Here is an 18624-nt window from a genome sequence, read left to right on the forward strand (position 1 = left end):
TGAACGTTAATGAGGCTAATATTTCTAAACTTGCCGCGTTCGCTTATGTTTTCAAAGCCGATAACAGCAGGTTTCATTTTTTGGCTGACTGGGGAACCTACTCCGAGCACATGGTTTACCGGATGGTCACTATAATATATGGTGTAGCGGCTCTTCTCCAGGAAACCGGTCCCTGTCCAACACATCTCCTGTAACGCTGTTACATCAGCCCTAGATTGGGACAGGATATCGGCTAGCTGCTCATCAGTTATCTCTGTACAGGGAGCGCACGTCCCATGAGAAAATGAGCAAATCGTTATTCCGTTGTCGTTGTCGGGTTCGTCGTTGTGTAATCCGTCCATTCCGAGGCTCCTCTTGTGGCTTCGTAACAAAGTGCTTTGCGTGTAGGATTGTCAGCTCGACCCAACCCCCAACCTGGAGGGCCAGTTGGTACAATTTGTCCCGTTTTTAGGGCCGGGAGACTCGCCTTCATCCTTCTCCGTCTGCAGCTTTTCGTTAAGAAAGAGCTCCCAGCGGTCACCACGTGGAGGTGGAGATATAGTTTGGTAGTGAGCTGTGTTGGTTCAGCAGGTATTTCCCAGGTTTTATGCTCCATCGTGGGTACCAATTCACGTTTCGCCTGGGAATTATGGGAAAATGGCCACAGCCCGCCAGTTTCTGTGAAGGGAATGATTTGATAAATAGTATTCGTAAGGATATAAATATGCACGCTTGACTTTGAAATTATTTGTAGTGAGTAAAACGGGTATGCATATGTTGTCGCCGTTGCGGCTATACAGCCCATTTTGGGCCTTGACTTTCTGGGTGTATTTTTTGCAATCGTATCGTTCCATTGACCGTGGCATCCAATTTTGAAATCCGAGGAGTCATGAGCTGCGTAGTGTAGATGTATATGCTTGTTATTATCCACTAAATGGGTCACAGCGCAGCCAAGTGCCACCATTGCAAGCCAGCTCGTCGAAATGTGCTTCAGCTTCCACCAGTTAGCCTCGACTGCTCTGAAATAGCGGAATCGATTGCATAGCATAGCATGTAACGCAGTTGTCAGCGTTTCTTATGTGTTACTCCCATATAACGGGTAGAGAGAACTTTGGCGCCTAACATCCCCAAATTCTTTGTGGCGTTGAGGTATCGGCAACTAACAACGAACGTGGGGGAAGTGCTATTTATGTGTCAAGTGACCTTAAATTCGAAGTTAACATCATCTGAAACAACCCTACCAAATCTGGCAGATTGCGATGACTAGTGAGAGTACGAACCTTGGTTTTGTTGATGTTTATCTTCAGTCCGATTGTTTTTGCCTCCTTCACCAATTCCAAAGCTACTTGGTTAAGGATTATGATTCAGTGAAAGAGCAAGCAATTATCAATGTAGTAGAAGGACTTAGGAAAACATGCCATACTTCATTGAAGCCTCCCATTTTCCCCTGATACAGCGACCTGAGGGACCGTCATATATTATATAACAACAAAAAATCTGTACCAAAATTTAATCTTGTTAGACTTCGCTTTGCATTTCAAATTCTTCTGAAATTTTACCTCCATGTGGAACATCACATTTTGCCCTAACGTATGTTGCTCTATTAATGTATTATAATTGAGCGATAATTCAAATAAAAATTCGAAGCTATTTTAGTTGTTTTACAAGTTGGAAAACCGGAAGCTCGAGCTTCGGGTATAAAGGTTTTGTGTTCATCTTATGTAAGAAACTCCAACGCACATTTTTCTATCCGTAAATAGCTACAAATCCAAGATATTCCTTTATATTTTTCCAAGCTACGAGACATACGTACATATTACAGCCACACATATTACGCTCACCCTAAACAAACAAACTGCCTATTTCCGGATACTGTACTAATATATGCGCTTATATAAATGGATCGTACCCATATTTCCGATTTACTTTGTGCACAAAAGCATACTTACGTACACATATAGTACGCATATTAAATACGGCTGGTTAAATGTACAAATCTATCTATCTGAATTAGGCACTACCCGCAAAGTTCATTGGCACGCGTAAACTATATACCTACATACACACATATCTGGTTGGATTAATTGATATTCATATACAAATGACTAAAAAATTAAAACAAAATAATTATTTCAGACCCCATTCATAAGAACTCATTTCGTTGTGGTATTGACGAATTGATATGTGATGATGACGTCATGCAGGTTGTAGAATGCACGAAATTCACGAAAAATGGTAACTTTGTTACCAAATTGTGCACTATGTTCTTCATTACACGCATGCCAAATTTTTTACTTCAGAGATGAACATAAGGGGGGTGCCGGGTAAATTTCTAAAATGTGGAAATATACTATTATTAACTTTATTTATGCAAATATCGGAACCGGACATATTTTGCAGCCTAGATTTCGTAGAGATGCACCACTGTGATTTTTTTCAGATTTTTCGACTGGAAAGGTTACACTTTTTAGGGGTCATATTTTGAACACCAACTCCCCTATGTTTCACTCGATTTCAGATATTGAACCAGTTTCGGAAAGTTATAATTCAAACCTTTCATTTGATACCCCACATGGCTACATTCGGTGAAAAAAAAATTGCACCCTCCATTCACATGTATGGGGAGCCCCCCTTAAACTTAACACAAAAGGGCGCCACTTACTGCTTGTAAAGGGAACACCAGATTACAGAGTCACACCAATTTTCATGACAATCGGTCTAGCCTTTTCCGAATAAATCGGGTGTGAGAGACAGCCAGACTGACTGACAGACAGGCGGACAGACACCGCCTCGATTCTAATAAGGTTTTGTTTTACACAAAACCTTAAAAAGGGCTAGGGAGAACTAGATTCTTCTTGAATAGAATTTTAATATTTCACTCCAATTTCAATTATTCTCGTTAATTATGACGTCAGCATCTTATTTGTATGGCTTAGGATGCTGTTAATTATTGATAGAAAATTGATAAGTTTGAACTTCTATAACTTTGACACTAATAGTTGGATTTTCATGGAACTTGGCATGTGTAAGCACGAGACTGTCCTCTATGTCGGTGCAAAATTTAGTACATCTGAGATGAATTTAAGGGGAGCTTTTTAGTCAATTTCTAAAAGTTGATAATATACTATTAGTAAATTTATTTGAGCAGATACCGGAATGGAACATATAGCTCCCATCTATATACCAAATTTCGTTCGGATCGGTTCAACCATTTTGGAGAAAAGTGCGTGTGACAGACAGACAGACAGACAGACATTGAATCAATTTTAATAAGGTTTTGCTTTACATAAAACCTTAAAAAAGTATTATTTGTAAATGACCGAATTTCGGCAGACTGCTTGTCGCCTTTCTTAGTTCTGCAGTTCGAAAGAGGAAAGAAGTCATCTTACGCATGTTTCTGACTTAACGTCCCAAGTAGCTGAATAAATTGTCATTAACTCCATCCCCCTGATTACTTGTCTCGTCGATGGAAGGGGACAGTAATCTCCTCGAGTATATTTCTTCGTCAATTTGAATAGCAGCTTTGGTCCCTGTTGAAAAGTGCGTCTTCCTGTGTTCGGCTATAACTAATTTTCTTGTGCTTCACTAAACTTATGTCCTCCTTGGTAATGGTTTGGTTCGCCTTCGATCTGAAGACTGTCGATCCCATTCTTTCCACAAACTCTACCTGCTCCGAGTACCCTTGAAGACGAATTTCCTCTTCCTAGCCTGTTCAATGGACATTTTGAATATTCAATATTTGACTGGCTGGTCGATTGTGTTTTGGTTGATCCCAGAAGTGTTTTGAGCTGGCTGTCCCTGCTTCTGTAGACGACGCCAATCCATGATTGCCCAGCTTTCCGTTCAAAGAGAGGGAGATTTCATAAAATTGTCAAACCATTCTCCTTTTGGACTCTTGATCTTGTGTAAGTTTGGTGAGCGCTTGCCTATAAAGAGAATTATTCCGTTTGTTATTTAAACGTCTAATGGGCTGTTAGGTATATTCGTTTTCTGCGGACTTCCAAAATATGTTTTGCCTCTTTCATCACATATGATTAGTATCTGGAGGATCATGTGGTTGAGACAGGTGACCTTGCGCCTCTGAGCGGGGTCTAAAGTGATCGGAATGTCTCGTTAGGTATCCGTCGATTACCTGCAGATCCATGTTCCGGATGTCCTCTGTCTCCCCTAATTATCCTTATTTCTCCATCTCCGGGGTGAATTTTAAATTTGTATGTAGTTTATTGACAGGATTGAGCGTATTGTAGTGTTCGCGGCCTTGCTACAAGCGCAGTATTTCATTCGTGTCCTCCAGGGACAATCTGACAAGACAATGCACTTAATAATACATAATATATTAATCATTAATATCTTAGTTTAAACTGCGACCTTAACAGACTCGTTCTGCTCATTTTGTTCTTAAGAAGTATGTATGAGCGTATGTATTTACAGGCCCTGTTGCTACTATATGAGGTGGCGCTTGGGCATAGACCCTGAGCACTCAACCCACAGTGGGCTATTATACTCCCCGGCTAATGGAATATTTCAGATTTTATTATGTATCCCAAGGTCGTAGACAGCAGGGGAGGAGGAACGGATTTGTAGCACGCAATGAGCATGGCATATATTTGATTCCAACGACATATGTACTTCTCAATATATGGTGCGTACATCTATACCTGGCAAAAGGTATAAATTGCACCCCCCCATATGCAATGGAACAAAACAATGGAATATATATCCCCGTTGGTAGACCAGTTGTACAGGAAAATCCACTCTCTCAGGAACTCAGTCTTAGGGATTCTGAGGAGTACCTTTTATTGTATTTGATCGGCCCTTGTAGTAGGAGTTCGAGGGTTACAACCCCATCCACACACTACCATCGATCAAAAACCTAACTCAAATAACAAACAAGTCGGAATACCGAAGCTGGCGCTTCGGATATAAAGGTTTTGTGTTCATCATATGTAAGAAACTTTCTTCGCACATTTTTCCATTCGTATATGGCTGAAAACCATATTCCAAATATTCCTTTATACTTTTTCAAACCACAAGATATACGTACAGGTCACAGACGTAGATATTATGCTCACCCTAAACAAACAAACATTGCCTATTACCGAATACTGTATTCTACATGCATGTATATAAATTAATCGTACATCTATTTTCGATTTACTTCGTCCATAAAAGTATACATATGTACATATAAAGTATGTATATTGAATACGGGTTGTTCAATATACAAATATATCTATGTAAATTAGGCACCACCCCAAAGCTTCATTTACATATACATATAAATACATACATATGTCTGCCCGGAGTAGCTGACATGATGAAATGATTAAAAACTAAAACGAAATGTTTATCTGCGAACCCTCATTCATAAAAGCTCACTTTGTAGTGGTATTGACAAATTGATATGTTATGATGACGTCATACACGTTTTAGAATATACGAATTTCACACAAAATGTAAAAGTTTCATCTTCTATAACTTTGATAATAATAGTTCGATTTACTTGAAACTTTCCAAAGTTATGCTTTATATTATCCTTAATAAAAGTACGTGTAGTCCTAGTGTGAGCATAAAGGGGGTTTCTGGCTAAATTTCGAAAATATGGCAATATACTATTATTAACTTTATTTATGCAGATAACGGAACGGGATGTATTTTGAGGCCTATATTTCGTTCACATACACCACTGTGATTTTTTTTCTGATTCTTCGGTTGGATAGGTTCTGAGAACGAGGCTTATTACACTTTTCGGGGGTCATATTTTGAGCCCTCACTCCCCTACCTTCCACCTGATATCAAATATGAGAGTTTCGAAAAGTACTAATCAAACCCTTTCATTTGATACCCCATATGGAGAATGTTGAAAAAAAATTTGCACCCTCCATTCACACGTATGGGGAGCCCCTCCTGAAACTTAACACAAAACGGGGTCACTTGCTGCATGCAAAGGGAACAACAGACCACACGATCTCAATAATTTTCGTGACAATCGGTCCAGCCCCTTCCCAATAAATCGCGTATGACAGCCGGACAGACGAACAGGCAGATAAACGGACAGACAGACAGGCAGATAGACGGACAGACGAACAGACGGACAGACGGACAGACGGACAGACGGACAGACGGACAGACAGCCAGACGGCCAGACGGACAGACGGACAGATGGATAGACGGACAGACGGACAGAGGGACAGACGGACAGACGGACAGACGGACCTGTGAGGAGTTGCCAGATCTCCCATCAGGCGCGACCCCAGGTGGCGGGTAGGGGCATACCTATTGATGTGTAAATATGTGTTCATGCACTTTTCTTTTCTGACTGTGTATGGGCTAGTGTTTGCTCATCTCTGGTGCGTGGACCAAAATGGCTATGGGAAGGATACCCAGAACATAAAACCACCATGGAAGACGAGAGAAGGAGTAAACTTACGGTGCAGGGGCTCGGAACCCCAGTACCGGCGGCTTTTGGGAGTGAGCAAGCGGGCTCCCGGTCGTCGATATCCCTCGACCGCAGTGCCTCGGTGGTGGACAACTTGGCCACCTTGGCATATAATGTTACAAGTGATTTGGATCTGGAGAAGGAAGTGTTCAAGCGAAGTACGACCTTACCGAGAACACCAGTAGCAAGAACAACCAAGGATGAACTGAAGATGGATCGTTGGACGACAAAAACTGTAACAACACCCACAGCATATATTCAAGATGCGCGACAGCAAGAGGTGCTCCAGGAACAAGATAAGGATCCATTCAAAAGAAGCTCATCAACTTTGAGATCTCCACCAATGCTAAAGGCGATGAAGGAAAAAGTACAGGCAAGATCAATAACTGGCAAAAGTGAAATAGCGTATAAAAGGAGTAACCCTGTCGGGGCTTATAAGGAGCGGAGTCCTGATCCGGAGGAATTACCCTTCACCCAGCTTGGGGCAAAGATAGTTGAGCTGTCCGAGTTTATCAAGGACAAGCACAACGTGCACCAAGCCATAAAGAATATGGTGAGGGCCATTAGAGTCCTCTATAATAGATCACAGATGGAGGAGAAGATTAATAACAACACGCCGAACCCCGCTGTGCCAACAGTATCACAAGCGACCCAAGTGACGCCTAACCGTACTACCATCGAATCCCAACGAAATAATCGTCCAAATGCGATTGTTATCTCCAGTAAGGGCAATCTGTCCCACGCGGAGATTCTCAAAAAGGTCAAAGCTGATCCCGACCTAAAAGATCTGAGCGGAAATGTGAACAGAATCCGAAGAACCCAGAAAGGGGATCTCATGTTCGAGCTGAAAAGATCCAGCGGTGGCAAAACTGATGACTTTCGCACTCAAGTGAAAAACTCACTTGGGAAGAATGCCGCAGTGCGTGCCCAAAAACATGAGATCTATATACAATGTAAGGATCTCGATGAAGTAACATCGAAGGAAGAAATTTGTACTGCTCTGAAAGAGCAATTCAAGTTGAAAGAACTTACAGAGGAGTCTGTTGTCGGTCTACGGAAAGCCTATGGTGGCACTCAAACGGCCACCATACGAGTGCCAGCGGAGGCAGCGCAGATGTTGTTAGCTGCCGGAAGGGTTCGGATTGGATGGGTTGTTTGCCGTTTAAGGGGAGCAAACTTCACTAAAGAGGTGCTTTAAATGCCTCATGTTTGGGCACTTCGCGAAGGCATGCACCAGCAACATTGATCGGTCCGATCGATGCAGAAGGTGTGGGGAGAAAGGCCATATTGCCAGAGAGTGCAATAGGGACCCCAAATGCCTATTGTGCGTAGCCAAAGAGGGACAGGATAACCGGCACATTGCCGGAAGTGCCAAATGTCCGGAATTTAGGAAGGCGCTCACTGCAATGAGAAAATGAGGTTTATTCAAATAAACCTCAATCATTGCCGGGTCGCTCAGGATTTACTTGAGGAGACCACGTTCGAATCTAAGATGGAGGTTGCCATCATAAGTGAACCGTACCGAAACCCCCACGGTGGCGTATGGGTCACAGATTCGACTGGTGGAGCGGCGATATGGGCTTGTGGTCGACAAGCCATACAATGTACTGCAAGTCAGGCAGCCAGTGGCTTTGTGTGGGCGAAAATAAGTGGTGTATATGTATACAGTTGCTACACCCCACCAAGTTTGACACTGCCTGAATTCGAGCAAATGCTTGATAATCTTGTTCTCGACGCAAGGGGACGAAGTCCAAACGTGATTGCTGGTGATTTCAATGCTTGGGCCCTAGAGTGGGGTAGCAGAGAATCAAATGCTAAGGGGCGCAGTCTATTAGAGGCTTTTGCGCAGCTGGACATGGTTTTGGCTAACGAAGGTGCCGTAAACACCTTTCAGAAAGGGGCGTCAGGGTCGGTTGTAGACTTGACCTTTATCAGCCCTGCGCTGGCGCGTGGTATGTCCTGGTGCGTCAGCGAACGCTACACCCACAGCGATCACCAGGCAATCTTCTTTGAGACATGTGTCGAGCTATCATGCCCGAAACCGAAAAAGGTTTCACGCTGGTCTGCAAAATCTTTGGATGAGCAGAGCTTCTTAGAGGTGTGGTTAGATCAACCTGATATAGCGGGCGCCTCTACGGAAAGAGCCGTTCATCTGGCTCAATGCATCGCCAAAGCATGTGACGCGTCTATGCCAAGGAGGTGCTCATTCCCCAGTAGAAGACCAAACTACTGGTGGAATGATGAACTGACCGGTCTTCGATCAGCCTGCCACCGAGCCAGAAGAGCGGCTCAGAGGGCGGTAGGTAGAGTCGATCAGGGGCAGAAAGAGTGCGCCTATAAGGCAGCCCGCAAAACCCTCAAGCTCGCCATCCAGCGAAGCAAGACAAAATGCTTTAAGGAGCTCTGATCAGAAGCGGACATCAACCCGTGGGGGAGTGCTTATAGAATAGTGATGGGACGATTCAGAGGCCGCTCCTCTCCGCAGATCACGTGTCCCACCCTCTTGCTGAAAATCAGCCAGGGGTTATTCCCCCAGCAAGAGGAGAGCACCGACATATTCCAACCACCTCTGAATGTGACGGCAATTCCTCCAGTCACCAGAGACGAGCTGCTGGAGATCTGCAGCAGAATAGGAGACAATAAAGCGCCGGGCCTGGACGGAGTGCCGAATAAGGCCCTTAAGCTTGCCGTGAAATCCAGGCCGGACATGTTCGCTGAGCTGTTTGAAGCGTGCATGGACGGACAGACGGACAGACGGACAGACGGACAGACGGACAGACGGACAGACGGACAGACGGACAGACGGACAGACGGACAGACGGACAGACGGACAGACGGACGGACGGACAGACGGAAAGACGGACAAATGGACAGACCGACAGACAGATAACGACACGATTCTAATAAGATTTTGTTTCACACAAAACTTTAAAAATACCACTAACACCAAAGGAAGGAAAAGATAAAACTATAAAACCAACTAGTAATATAAGCAGACTCATTACCGGAAATCATTAGACAAAGATCCGCGAAAAGCGATAAAGCGAAAAACGCAAAACGAAAGGTCAACTTCCTCCACCGGTTAGTTTAACTGAATAAATAAGCACCAGAAAGTTAAAGGCTTAGTATCAGCTGCAATGATGAGGGTACTCAATAATTGCGCTAAACAACATGGTGATCATGAATCTTAAAAAAGTCCAAACAACAGAGCTTCCCCGGCAAAATGTGTAAATTTTAAGGGCCAACACCCAGCCAATTACAGAGGCTGTAAAGTAGCGTAATAATTACAGGAGCTAAGATGCAAAGGACCGCTGCCGTCAAAGTTGGCTGCGCCCGAAAAGCGATAAACTGAGCCACGCAAAACCAACCCACCCCTGTTGTTAGGGAAGGTGTATCAAAAAACGGCGATAGTCATCAAATACTGAAAGCTATTTTAGATAAAATTGACATTTTAAATAGAAGACTTGACGAACAACAAATAGTAAAGAAAGAAGTTTTTGACAAACTTAAGCAGTATAACGTAAGGAGACAAAAATATAACAAGAAAATCAAATGACAAATGCCCTAGAAATCATAAGGTGGACTACAACAGTAAATACAAGAGTTGTAAGTCTTTTTTAACACTGAGAAGATGGACATATGCCTTATCTCAGGAAGCCACCTCACGGAGTCCACCAACACTAAAATCCGTGGCTGTTGCTTATACCATGCAACACATTCCAATTAGCAAACCAGAACGGGAACTACAATCTTCTGTCAAGAGGATACCACTCACTGTATGCGTGGAATTTCATAATTCTCACATATCCCCACAATTTGGTTTGAATCGGTGTAGCCGCTTCGGAGAAAAGTGCGTGCGGCAGATAGACAGACAGTCAGACAGACAGGTTTCGTTATACACAAAACCTTAAAAAGAGGATTTCACTTGACTTTTTCAGTTCATTTTAGGAAGTGCCTTAACGCAAGAAAAATCGATTCTGGGGATCTAGTTAACAACATCTCGAGGGAGAACATTATTTGAAGTGAGAAAAGCACAAAAGTGCAATTTTCATTTAAGTGGTGAGCCTACATACAGGCCGACTGACGTAACAAAAACACCCGATATCACTGATTTCTTCGTAACTAAGGGATCTCTGACGAATACATCCAAGTTGTCAATAATGAAAACATAATATCCGATCGCTCGCCTGTTAGTATAAGGCTGACCCAAAAAGTGAGGGGAAAAGACTATCCTCCCAGGATGACTGATAGGCAAACAAAGTGGGCAGTATTTAAAAAAATACATTCAAGAAAACGTTTGCATAAATGACCAGATAAACATTGCTTATCAACTCGAGGAGAAGTTTGATCTGCTGGGAGGTGAGATGCATCTACGCACGAAGTGCCGGACTCAGATCTCAGATAGACTACCGGCTAAAACACCCCACTGGAGCGTCTAGGACCATAGCATGGCCTCAATTATGGTGTCCCACCTTTTACAGAAGAAAAAGGTGTGGCAGACATCATACATCACATCCTTGCAATACATGCACTCTCGATTGGGTGCGGCTAAGAATCCAAATACCCATGCCGGCTGAGCCGTTGGGTTAGGTAATAGTCAACCTCAACTTGCTTTCGATTGAACCACGCCTACGTGTGATTCATGAGGTGCACAGTCCATATTCCTCTCGGTTCTCTTTCCTAAGATTGCTCCCATGCACAGAGAGTATGGGCTTTCTCTTCACAAGTGACAGATTCTTTATTTCTCTCACCTTTTCTGAGGTATATAACCCTCCGCTCGGCAACAGGCAGAGCGATCGGTATAACTCCCGCTATCACTTTTACAGCTGGCTCTGAGACGGTACGATAGGCAGACACAACCTGCAGAGCCTCTCGTCATTGTACTTGCGTTAGCCCCTTCCGGTACATTTCCTTACTGAGGGAGTCAGCCCATACTTCGGAACGGTAAAGGAGGACTGAACTGCACTCAGCAGCAAACGCCACCTGCTGCATAAGGGACCTCCGAAATTGAACATCTGCCGGTAAATCGCAAACATCCCAGCAGCAGTCTTGTCTGCGAATCTGCTCGAAGAACGTCACCTTCCTGTCAATCATGATGCAACAACCCCCTGGGGCTGTGCCAAAACATTGAACCTGAAGGTCATACAAACGTTCCAAAATAAAATGCTTAGAAACATAGTAGGCGCCCCCTGGTTCATTGAGTGAGATTCATAGTCAGGATCTGTATAAGGTGAAGTGAGGTTATCAAAAACCAAGCTACTGAGGAAAAGCCAGTTCCTCGGCGAAGCCAACCAAAATGCTGGAGTTGACCAGATCGTGCTTTATCGATAAAAACGAAACTTCAATATGCAAAGAAAGTTGTTGGATGGGGAAATATCAGTTGTAGCTTTGCCAGAGGTGGTTTAAGTGAGTAAAAAGCCCTTTCACTCAGAGATTGTGAACCCTGGATTTAGTCTTTTGAAGATTTCCGCCTACCAAAAAAAGTATACGATACAGTCGTTTGATATTTCCTCATCTTTCTATATTTTATAGTGGGAACAGTAAAACGCAAATCGACTACAACCTCTTAAGACGCTCATATTTTATCGCCGTCACTGACTGCAAAATCGGTCCCTATGAGACCATCTCCCTCAACATCGACTGTTGATTGCTGCCTTGTGAATAAAGCTACCGATATTGGATTAAATGATGCTTACCAACTTTTGAGGAATCTCAAGGCGCAAAAATTCCAGGGAGAGGGTCCGAGTCTCCCAGGGAGAATATGGAAGCTCGAAGAAAGGTTGTGGTTCGGAAGAAGAGAAATATTAGGAGGATACGATGGGAGGTTGCTATCATTTCCAAACGTGGCGAAGGGTCATACACTGGCATTCTCAAGAGTGAAGGCAGACCCCGAACTTATCAATTTGGGAGATAATGTTAGCTGCATTAGAGGAGAGCTGATGAAACTGATGGAACTACGGAGTCGCATCTCTTTCTACAGGCGAACGTGAACATCAGCGGAAGACGCACGAAAAACAGAAACAGCCGTACTTCTTGCTCAAAACACTGCAAACGCCAAATGGAAAACGTAGGGTGGCGGAGTCCCCGTAGAACTAGGCTTGAAGACGACTACCAACAGTGCGTTCTGCCAAGCGGCCAATAGGTTATTCGAGAAGAAGGTTCGCGTTTCTGGTCTAGAGCCCATGTGCTCTCTAGAAATCCGAGATATAGACTGCCTCACAAAGGTCAAAATGGAATAGACCATAAAGCGCAAATTTCCAGAGATAACCAATACCTGCATATGCGAGCTAGGAAAGCTAGGAAATCAATATTGGATAGATAGTATGCAGGGTACAAATGCGGATAATCAACATCACGTCAGCAATTGCAAGAGAACCGACAAGAAGGCAGCATGTCGCAGATGTGGTCTGGTAGGACGCCAAGGGCAGATCTGCAATGAAAGCGAAAATTGCATTCCTTGCAAAGATCGTAGCGGGTCTGGTGAGAGGGTGGCTCATACTGCGGGTTCGGGGCAGTCTTCAATCTTTAGGGCAACAGTAGAAAGGGCTAGAGCGCGACTAGCATGATCCGCATCAGTTCAGCATCAGCTAATAATAATAATCGTTGGTTCAATAATCCATATTGGATCAGGGACTTGAATTGTGTTAGAGTACTTCATTTGAGACCGTAACGGTACACTACAGTGCTCAAAATTGCGTTCGTCTGAGATTATAACCCTGATTTGGCTCAAGTAGTCATTCATAGCTGAGTCGACTGGTATCCGATGTCAAATCTCGATACAAACTCCACTGCCACCAGTGAGATTTGAACCGCGACTTTCCGCTACGACAGCCCAGCTCTCTAACCACTTGAACCATCCACACACAATCAGCTAATTAGCGAGCAATATTGGAAGAGGGACCCGGTTTCATGGCATGTCGACTTACTGTGTTCGACTGCCACCTGAATCACGGGACGGTTCAAGGGCCCTTGAATGAGACATGCCTCAGCAGACTCCAGAGTGAAACGGATCGCAGAAATGGAAGCGAGAATCGGGCTCGTAGTTTTAAATACAGGATCCATAACAACATTTCGGCACCCGGGCTGCAAAGGAAGCATTGGTGGACGGGTGGTGAGTCCTGGAAAAAGGTTCGAAATTCGTTAAAGCTCTTGAAACAGGCAGAAGTGCGCTGGAGGATGCTTCGGAGAGTGGCAACGTGACACTGTCGTAAACTCAGAGATGAACCTAATAATAGCAGCCTGTGGGACTTCCATGCCCCGCCGGGTCCCCAGGCGTGACAAGAAGATAAGCTTCTTGGAGTGGCAGTGGACAAGGCTGCAGTTGGAGTCTCGGTCTTCAGTCGGCTAAACGCGAATATTGGGGGTCCTGTATCTACTAGGATACGTCTTCTTATGGGAGCAACGCAGTCTGTTTTTCTCTAGGGCGTAGAGGCATGACGCCCTTGACCCTTTCATCGTATGTCCCTAGCCCAATTTCAGAGGCATCTGAGTGGCATTTGCTTATCACACTGTCTCAGAGCCGGCCGTGATGATGATCGTGGGAAGAATCCCTGTACTCCTCCTTACTAAGGAGCATAAAGCTATCTACAGGTGCAAGATTGGGAAAGCGATCTCCTGATTGTGCGTCCTGCAATGGAGTAGCGGTTGACGGTGAAAACATATTTTTCTCTTGTGGAAGGTGGGACTGCTTTCATCAGCAACTTTATGCAGACACTGAGGAGCTCTCTCTAGACAACATTGTCAAAATGATGCTGAGGAGCGCTAGTAGTTGGAATCGTGTTGCACATTATGTTTGGGCTTTCCTTATTGCGTAGAAGATTGAGCTCAACCGGCGGAGGGAACTTTCTTCGTCCTCGTCCCGTTGGTTAAAAATAATTTCCTGACTTGAAAACTCTCAAGCAGGAGGAAAACTCCCCTTCCATACCGATACCAACTATACCGATATTGTTTATTAGTGTGTAACCTTCCTTACATCTTTTCAAAGCTTACTAGCAACTTCCTAATAAAATATCTTCTTGTATCTTGACTAGTGGTCACAAGAAACATAATTTGAAAAGCAATCAGAAAGCTACCTTTGCCGCGGAATTCTAGTGATGATTTTTTTATCTAGACAAATACCTTTTCTGTCACTAAATACTATTTCACTCATTGGAAATTAGTATTTGTCTCGAAAGCTTTGAATTTGTTAAAATTGTAATGTTTGAATAGATACATGTACCTGACTTGAATTATAAGATTGAATCTCTCACATATTCTCCAATTCACAGGTTCAGGATCACATTATCTGCCGAACAAATTCATTTTGGCAGCAAGCGTAACCATGGCCTCTTACGGAGTCAGGACTTTTTTGTGCTCTACATAACGCAAACAGACTGTTACTATTACTGTTGCTATTTTGGTTAATGTGTCATGTTTCTATCTAACGAGCAGTAAATAAGATAATAAACCTCGGATTATTTTTAAATATGCCCTCGTTATGTTTTTGTGCGAAATAAGAACAATTTTAATTAGAAAATAGAAAATTCCGTAGCAACAAAACTCACCATGCCTAATTAAGACCCTTGGCCTCTTTGCATGCGAATTTAAAAATATTTTGACCATTCGGCCTGATAAAAATGCCTGTCCAAGCATTATGGTCCCAGCAAAGGTGAAATGATTAAATGCTGCATGCAATCATGCTCGAACATTTATGCGAAATCAAAAAGTAACGCACCGATAACTTCTCACCTCCGCTTCATGCTCAGATTGCTCAATATAATTAAAATAATATATTGTCAACGGGCCAACAGTGGGGTGATAACAGGGCCCCGAAAACAATTATCAGGCGGACCAAAATACACAGTTGCGCAATAATCGCTAGCCGGCTAGATTGAGACTGGAAGCTGAGGGTATAAAAACTGCCGAACAATTCGAATTAGGCATCAATCACCACGATGAGGTCGATCACGGTTATTCTTCTCGCGAGTTTCGCTATTTTGGCTTCTGGGTCTTACATGACCAAGAACGTTAAGTATGCAGACAAGGACTTCTTGGAGAAGCAGAAATTCATCTTTGCCATGGTACAACATCCCTTCCAAGATGATATCTACGAGAAAAAGTACATGGATGGAAAATCGTTCAAATTGGAGGACCACTTCGACCACTTTGAAGACGTTGAGAAAGTGAAGCTGTTCTGGGATATGTACTTGCACGATCCGGTTCCTCCTGGCGAGATTCTCACTTTGTTCACTACTCATCACTACACCTACGTCAAGTACTTATCCTACTTGTTTTTGTACGCTAAGGACTGGGACACCTTCTACAAGACAGTTCTATGGGCAAGATTCCACGTCAACAAGGCCGTCTTCATCTACGCTCTCACGTTCGCCGTTACCCACCGTTCAGATATGCAAGGATTTGTCCTTCCAGCTATTTACGAAATCTACCCGCAGCTGTTCTTCAACGCTGAAACTATCCAGAAGGCACAGCATTATAAGATGCAAGGATTCCACGGAGTCAAGCTAGTTGAAAACGTATACAACGTTGTTATCCCTGTTAACTACACTGGTGTTCATGGTCATGTCAACAAGGAGAACAAACTTTCCTACTTCACGGAAGACATTGGGTTGAACGCCTTCTATGCTGATTACAACAAGGACTACGCTTTCTGGACCAAGGGTAAAGTCGATGGAGATTTCATCAAGGACCGCCGTGGTGAATTCTGGTTGAACCTCCACCAACAAATTCTTGCACGTTATTACATGGAACGACTTTCCAACAACTTGCCTGAAATCGAAGAATTCCACTGGGATATTGAGCATTTCCCAGGGTACTACCCAGGACTTCGCTACTACGGTGGGGTACATTTCCCAGATCGTGAAAATGACTACGGATTCTATCATTCCGGAAATTACCTCTACATTGATTTGGCCATTATGTACTCACACCGCATCATGGACGTCATTGACATGAATTTCGCTATTCTTCCTGATGGCAAGCACTTCCCACTCGACAGTGTGAAGGTTGCTCTTGAAACCCTCGGCAACTTGATTCAAGGAAATGAAGACAGTGTTAACAGAAAACTTTACGGTAGCATGGACTGGCTTCTCCGAACCATCATCAATGAAGGATTCCCAACCGGAGTTCACGGAAATGAAGTTCCTGGAGTCTTATATCATTACGAGACGAGCATGCGTGATCCCGCTTTCTACTTCATGTACAAGTACATGATGAGATTCTACTGGCATTATTTGAACAGTCTCAAACCGTATACCAAGGAGGACCTCCTATTTGACGGTGTGAAAATTGAAAGTGTTGAAATGGACAAATTGATCACTTACTTTGACAAATTCGATGCTGACATCACCAACATCGTCGACGTTGAACCCTACGATGAGAAAGTATCAACCGATCTCTACAAATTCGGCCGTGTTGCCAACTGGGAAGGCCATGACTTCGTTATTAAGGCCCGTCAGTTGCGACTCAACCATTTACCCTTTACCTACAAAGTGAACGTTCACTCTGACAAGGCTCATAAAGCTATGGTGAAGGTATTCATCGGACCTAAGTTCGATTTCTACGGTAAAAAGATTGACTTTGCCGATAATCGCAAGAACTTCTTTGAAATGGACGTCTTCCTCGTCGACTTGGTTGAAGGAAAGAACGTTATTACCCGTAGCTCCAACGACTTCTCCTGGTACGTCAACGATAGGACAACTTATTATGAACTCTACAAGAAGTTGTGGCAAGCCACTACCACTGACTACAAATTCCCATTGGACATGTCTGAGGCTCACTGTGGCTTCCCTAACCGCTTGATGTTGCCAAAGGGCAAGAAGGGAGGTATGCCCTTCCAATTCTTCTTCTTCATCACCCCATACCATGAACCAGAGGTTAAGCAATTCACTGGATTCGACCCCACCATCTCATGCGGCATTGGCTCCGGAGCTCGCTATTTGTCCGACTTGCCTTTCATCTACCCACTCGAGCGTAAGATCGACGTAAAGAGCTTCTTCGTGGACAACATGTACATCTACGATACCTACATCTTCCACAAATCCGAAGCTGACGTTAACGCCATCCACTACTAGGAAGCAGTACAAATATGGGAAAATATAATATTTTTATCTGACTAGCGACTAGAAAAGACAACATCGAGAACGACAAACATCATACAAATCGTTTCCATCGAACATCTTAACAAATGGCTGTTGTAGCTTAGTTTTGTGTGTAAGTATTAGTGTCGCAAAATTATATGTTGTGTCAAGATTGAGCAAATATTTAAAAAGGCAAAAAATAATAAAAAAATATCACATGAGTCAATTTTTGTAGTTAAAAGGATTAGGCTTTGGTTGGGAAATTTCATCCTGTTCAGCTTTCTGGTTTGAGTAGTTTCTCATCTTTGGGAGACCGTGCGTTGTTCGTATTCAGTGGAAACAATGGCGAATGAATATTGAAAAATCTTTTTCGAATCAACGAGCACGCTAGATACGTATATAGAGTTGGGCCATTGGCTGTAGTTTTGACCTATTCAGCACTGGTCAGTGCGTTATCGGGTAGTCCTGGTGATATCCCTGAAAAATTTACCTGAGGGCCGCTAAATTGTCATAATAAACCATGAATTATTTTTAGATATGCCCTCATTCTGTTTTTGTTTATGTGAAATAAGGACAATTTTAAAATAGAAAATTCGGTAGTAAGAAAACTCACGTTTACCACTCGACCTGATAAAAATACTTGTCCAAGCAAAGGTGAAATGATTTAGTGGCTGGTAAACATGCTGGAATATTTACACGATATTGGAAAGTAGTGAACCGATCACCCTTCACCTACGATTTATACTCAGATTGCTAAATATAATTAAAATATATTGTCAACGGGAAAATAGTAGAGTGATAACAAAACCCCGAAAACAATTATCAGATGGAACACAACACGCGACTGCGCAATAATCAGTAGCCTGCATATCTCATTCACTGAATTGAGGCTGGGAGCTAAGGGTATAAAAACTGCCGAATAATTCGAAGTGGGCATCAATCATCACGGTGATGTCGATCACCGTTATTCTTCTCACGAGATTCGCTGTTTTGGCTTCTGGGTCTTACATGACAAAGAACATCAAGTATGCAGACGAAAACTTGCAGAAGCAGAAATTTGTCTTATGCAAAAGTACATGGAGGCAAATTGTCCAAATCGGAGGGCAACTTGGACCACTTTGAAGACGTTGA

General features: G+C 43.3%; 2 protein-coding genes across 2 annotated transcripts in view; both read left to right on the top strand.

Annotated features, from left to right (window-relative positions):
* Positions 1-15173, top strand: part of LOC119651217 — a 32288-nt gene extending 17115 nt beyond the window's left edge. Inside the window, exon 4 of the mRNA XM_038054671.1 lies at positions 14686-15173. Coding sequence (XP_037910599.1) covers positions 14686-14780 — 95 coding nt within the window. The 3' untranslated portion in view covers positions 14781-15173. The remainder of the gene's footprint in view (positions 1-14685) is intronic.
* A 150-nt stretch (positions 15174-15323) lies between these two features.
* Positions 15324-17719, top strand: LOC119651216 (larval serum protein 2-like). The gene has a single exon (XM_038054670.1). It carries the CDS (start codon positions 15352-15354, stop codon positions 17485-17487), a length of 2136 nt encoding a protein of 711 aa, XP_037910598.1. The 5' UTR covers positions 15324-15351; the 3' UTR covers positions 17488-17719.
* Positions 17720-18624: the final 905 nt, after the last annotated feature.

The sequence above is a fragment of the Hermetia illucens genome, chromosome 3 (assembly GCF_905115235.1).
Source record: "Hermetia illucens chromosome 3, iHerIll2.2.curated.20191125, whole genome shotgun sequence".
NCBI classification, from domain to species: domain Eukaryota; kingdom Metazoa; phylum Arthropoda; class Insecta; order Diptera; family Stratiomyidae; genus Hermetia; species Hermetia illucens.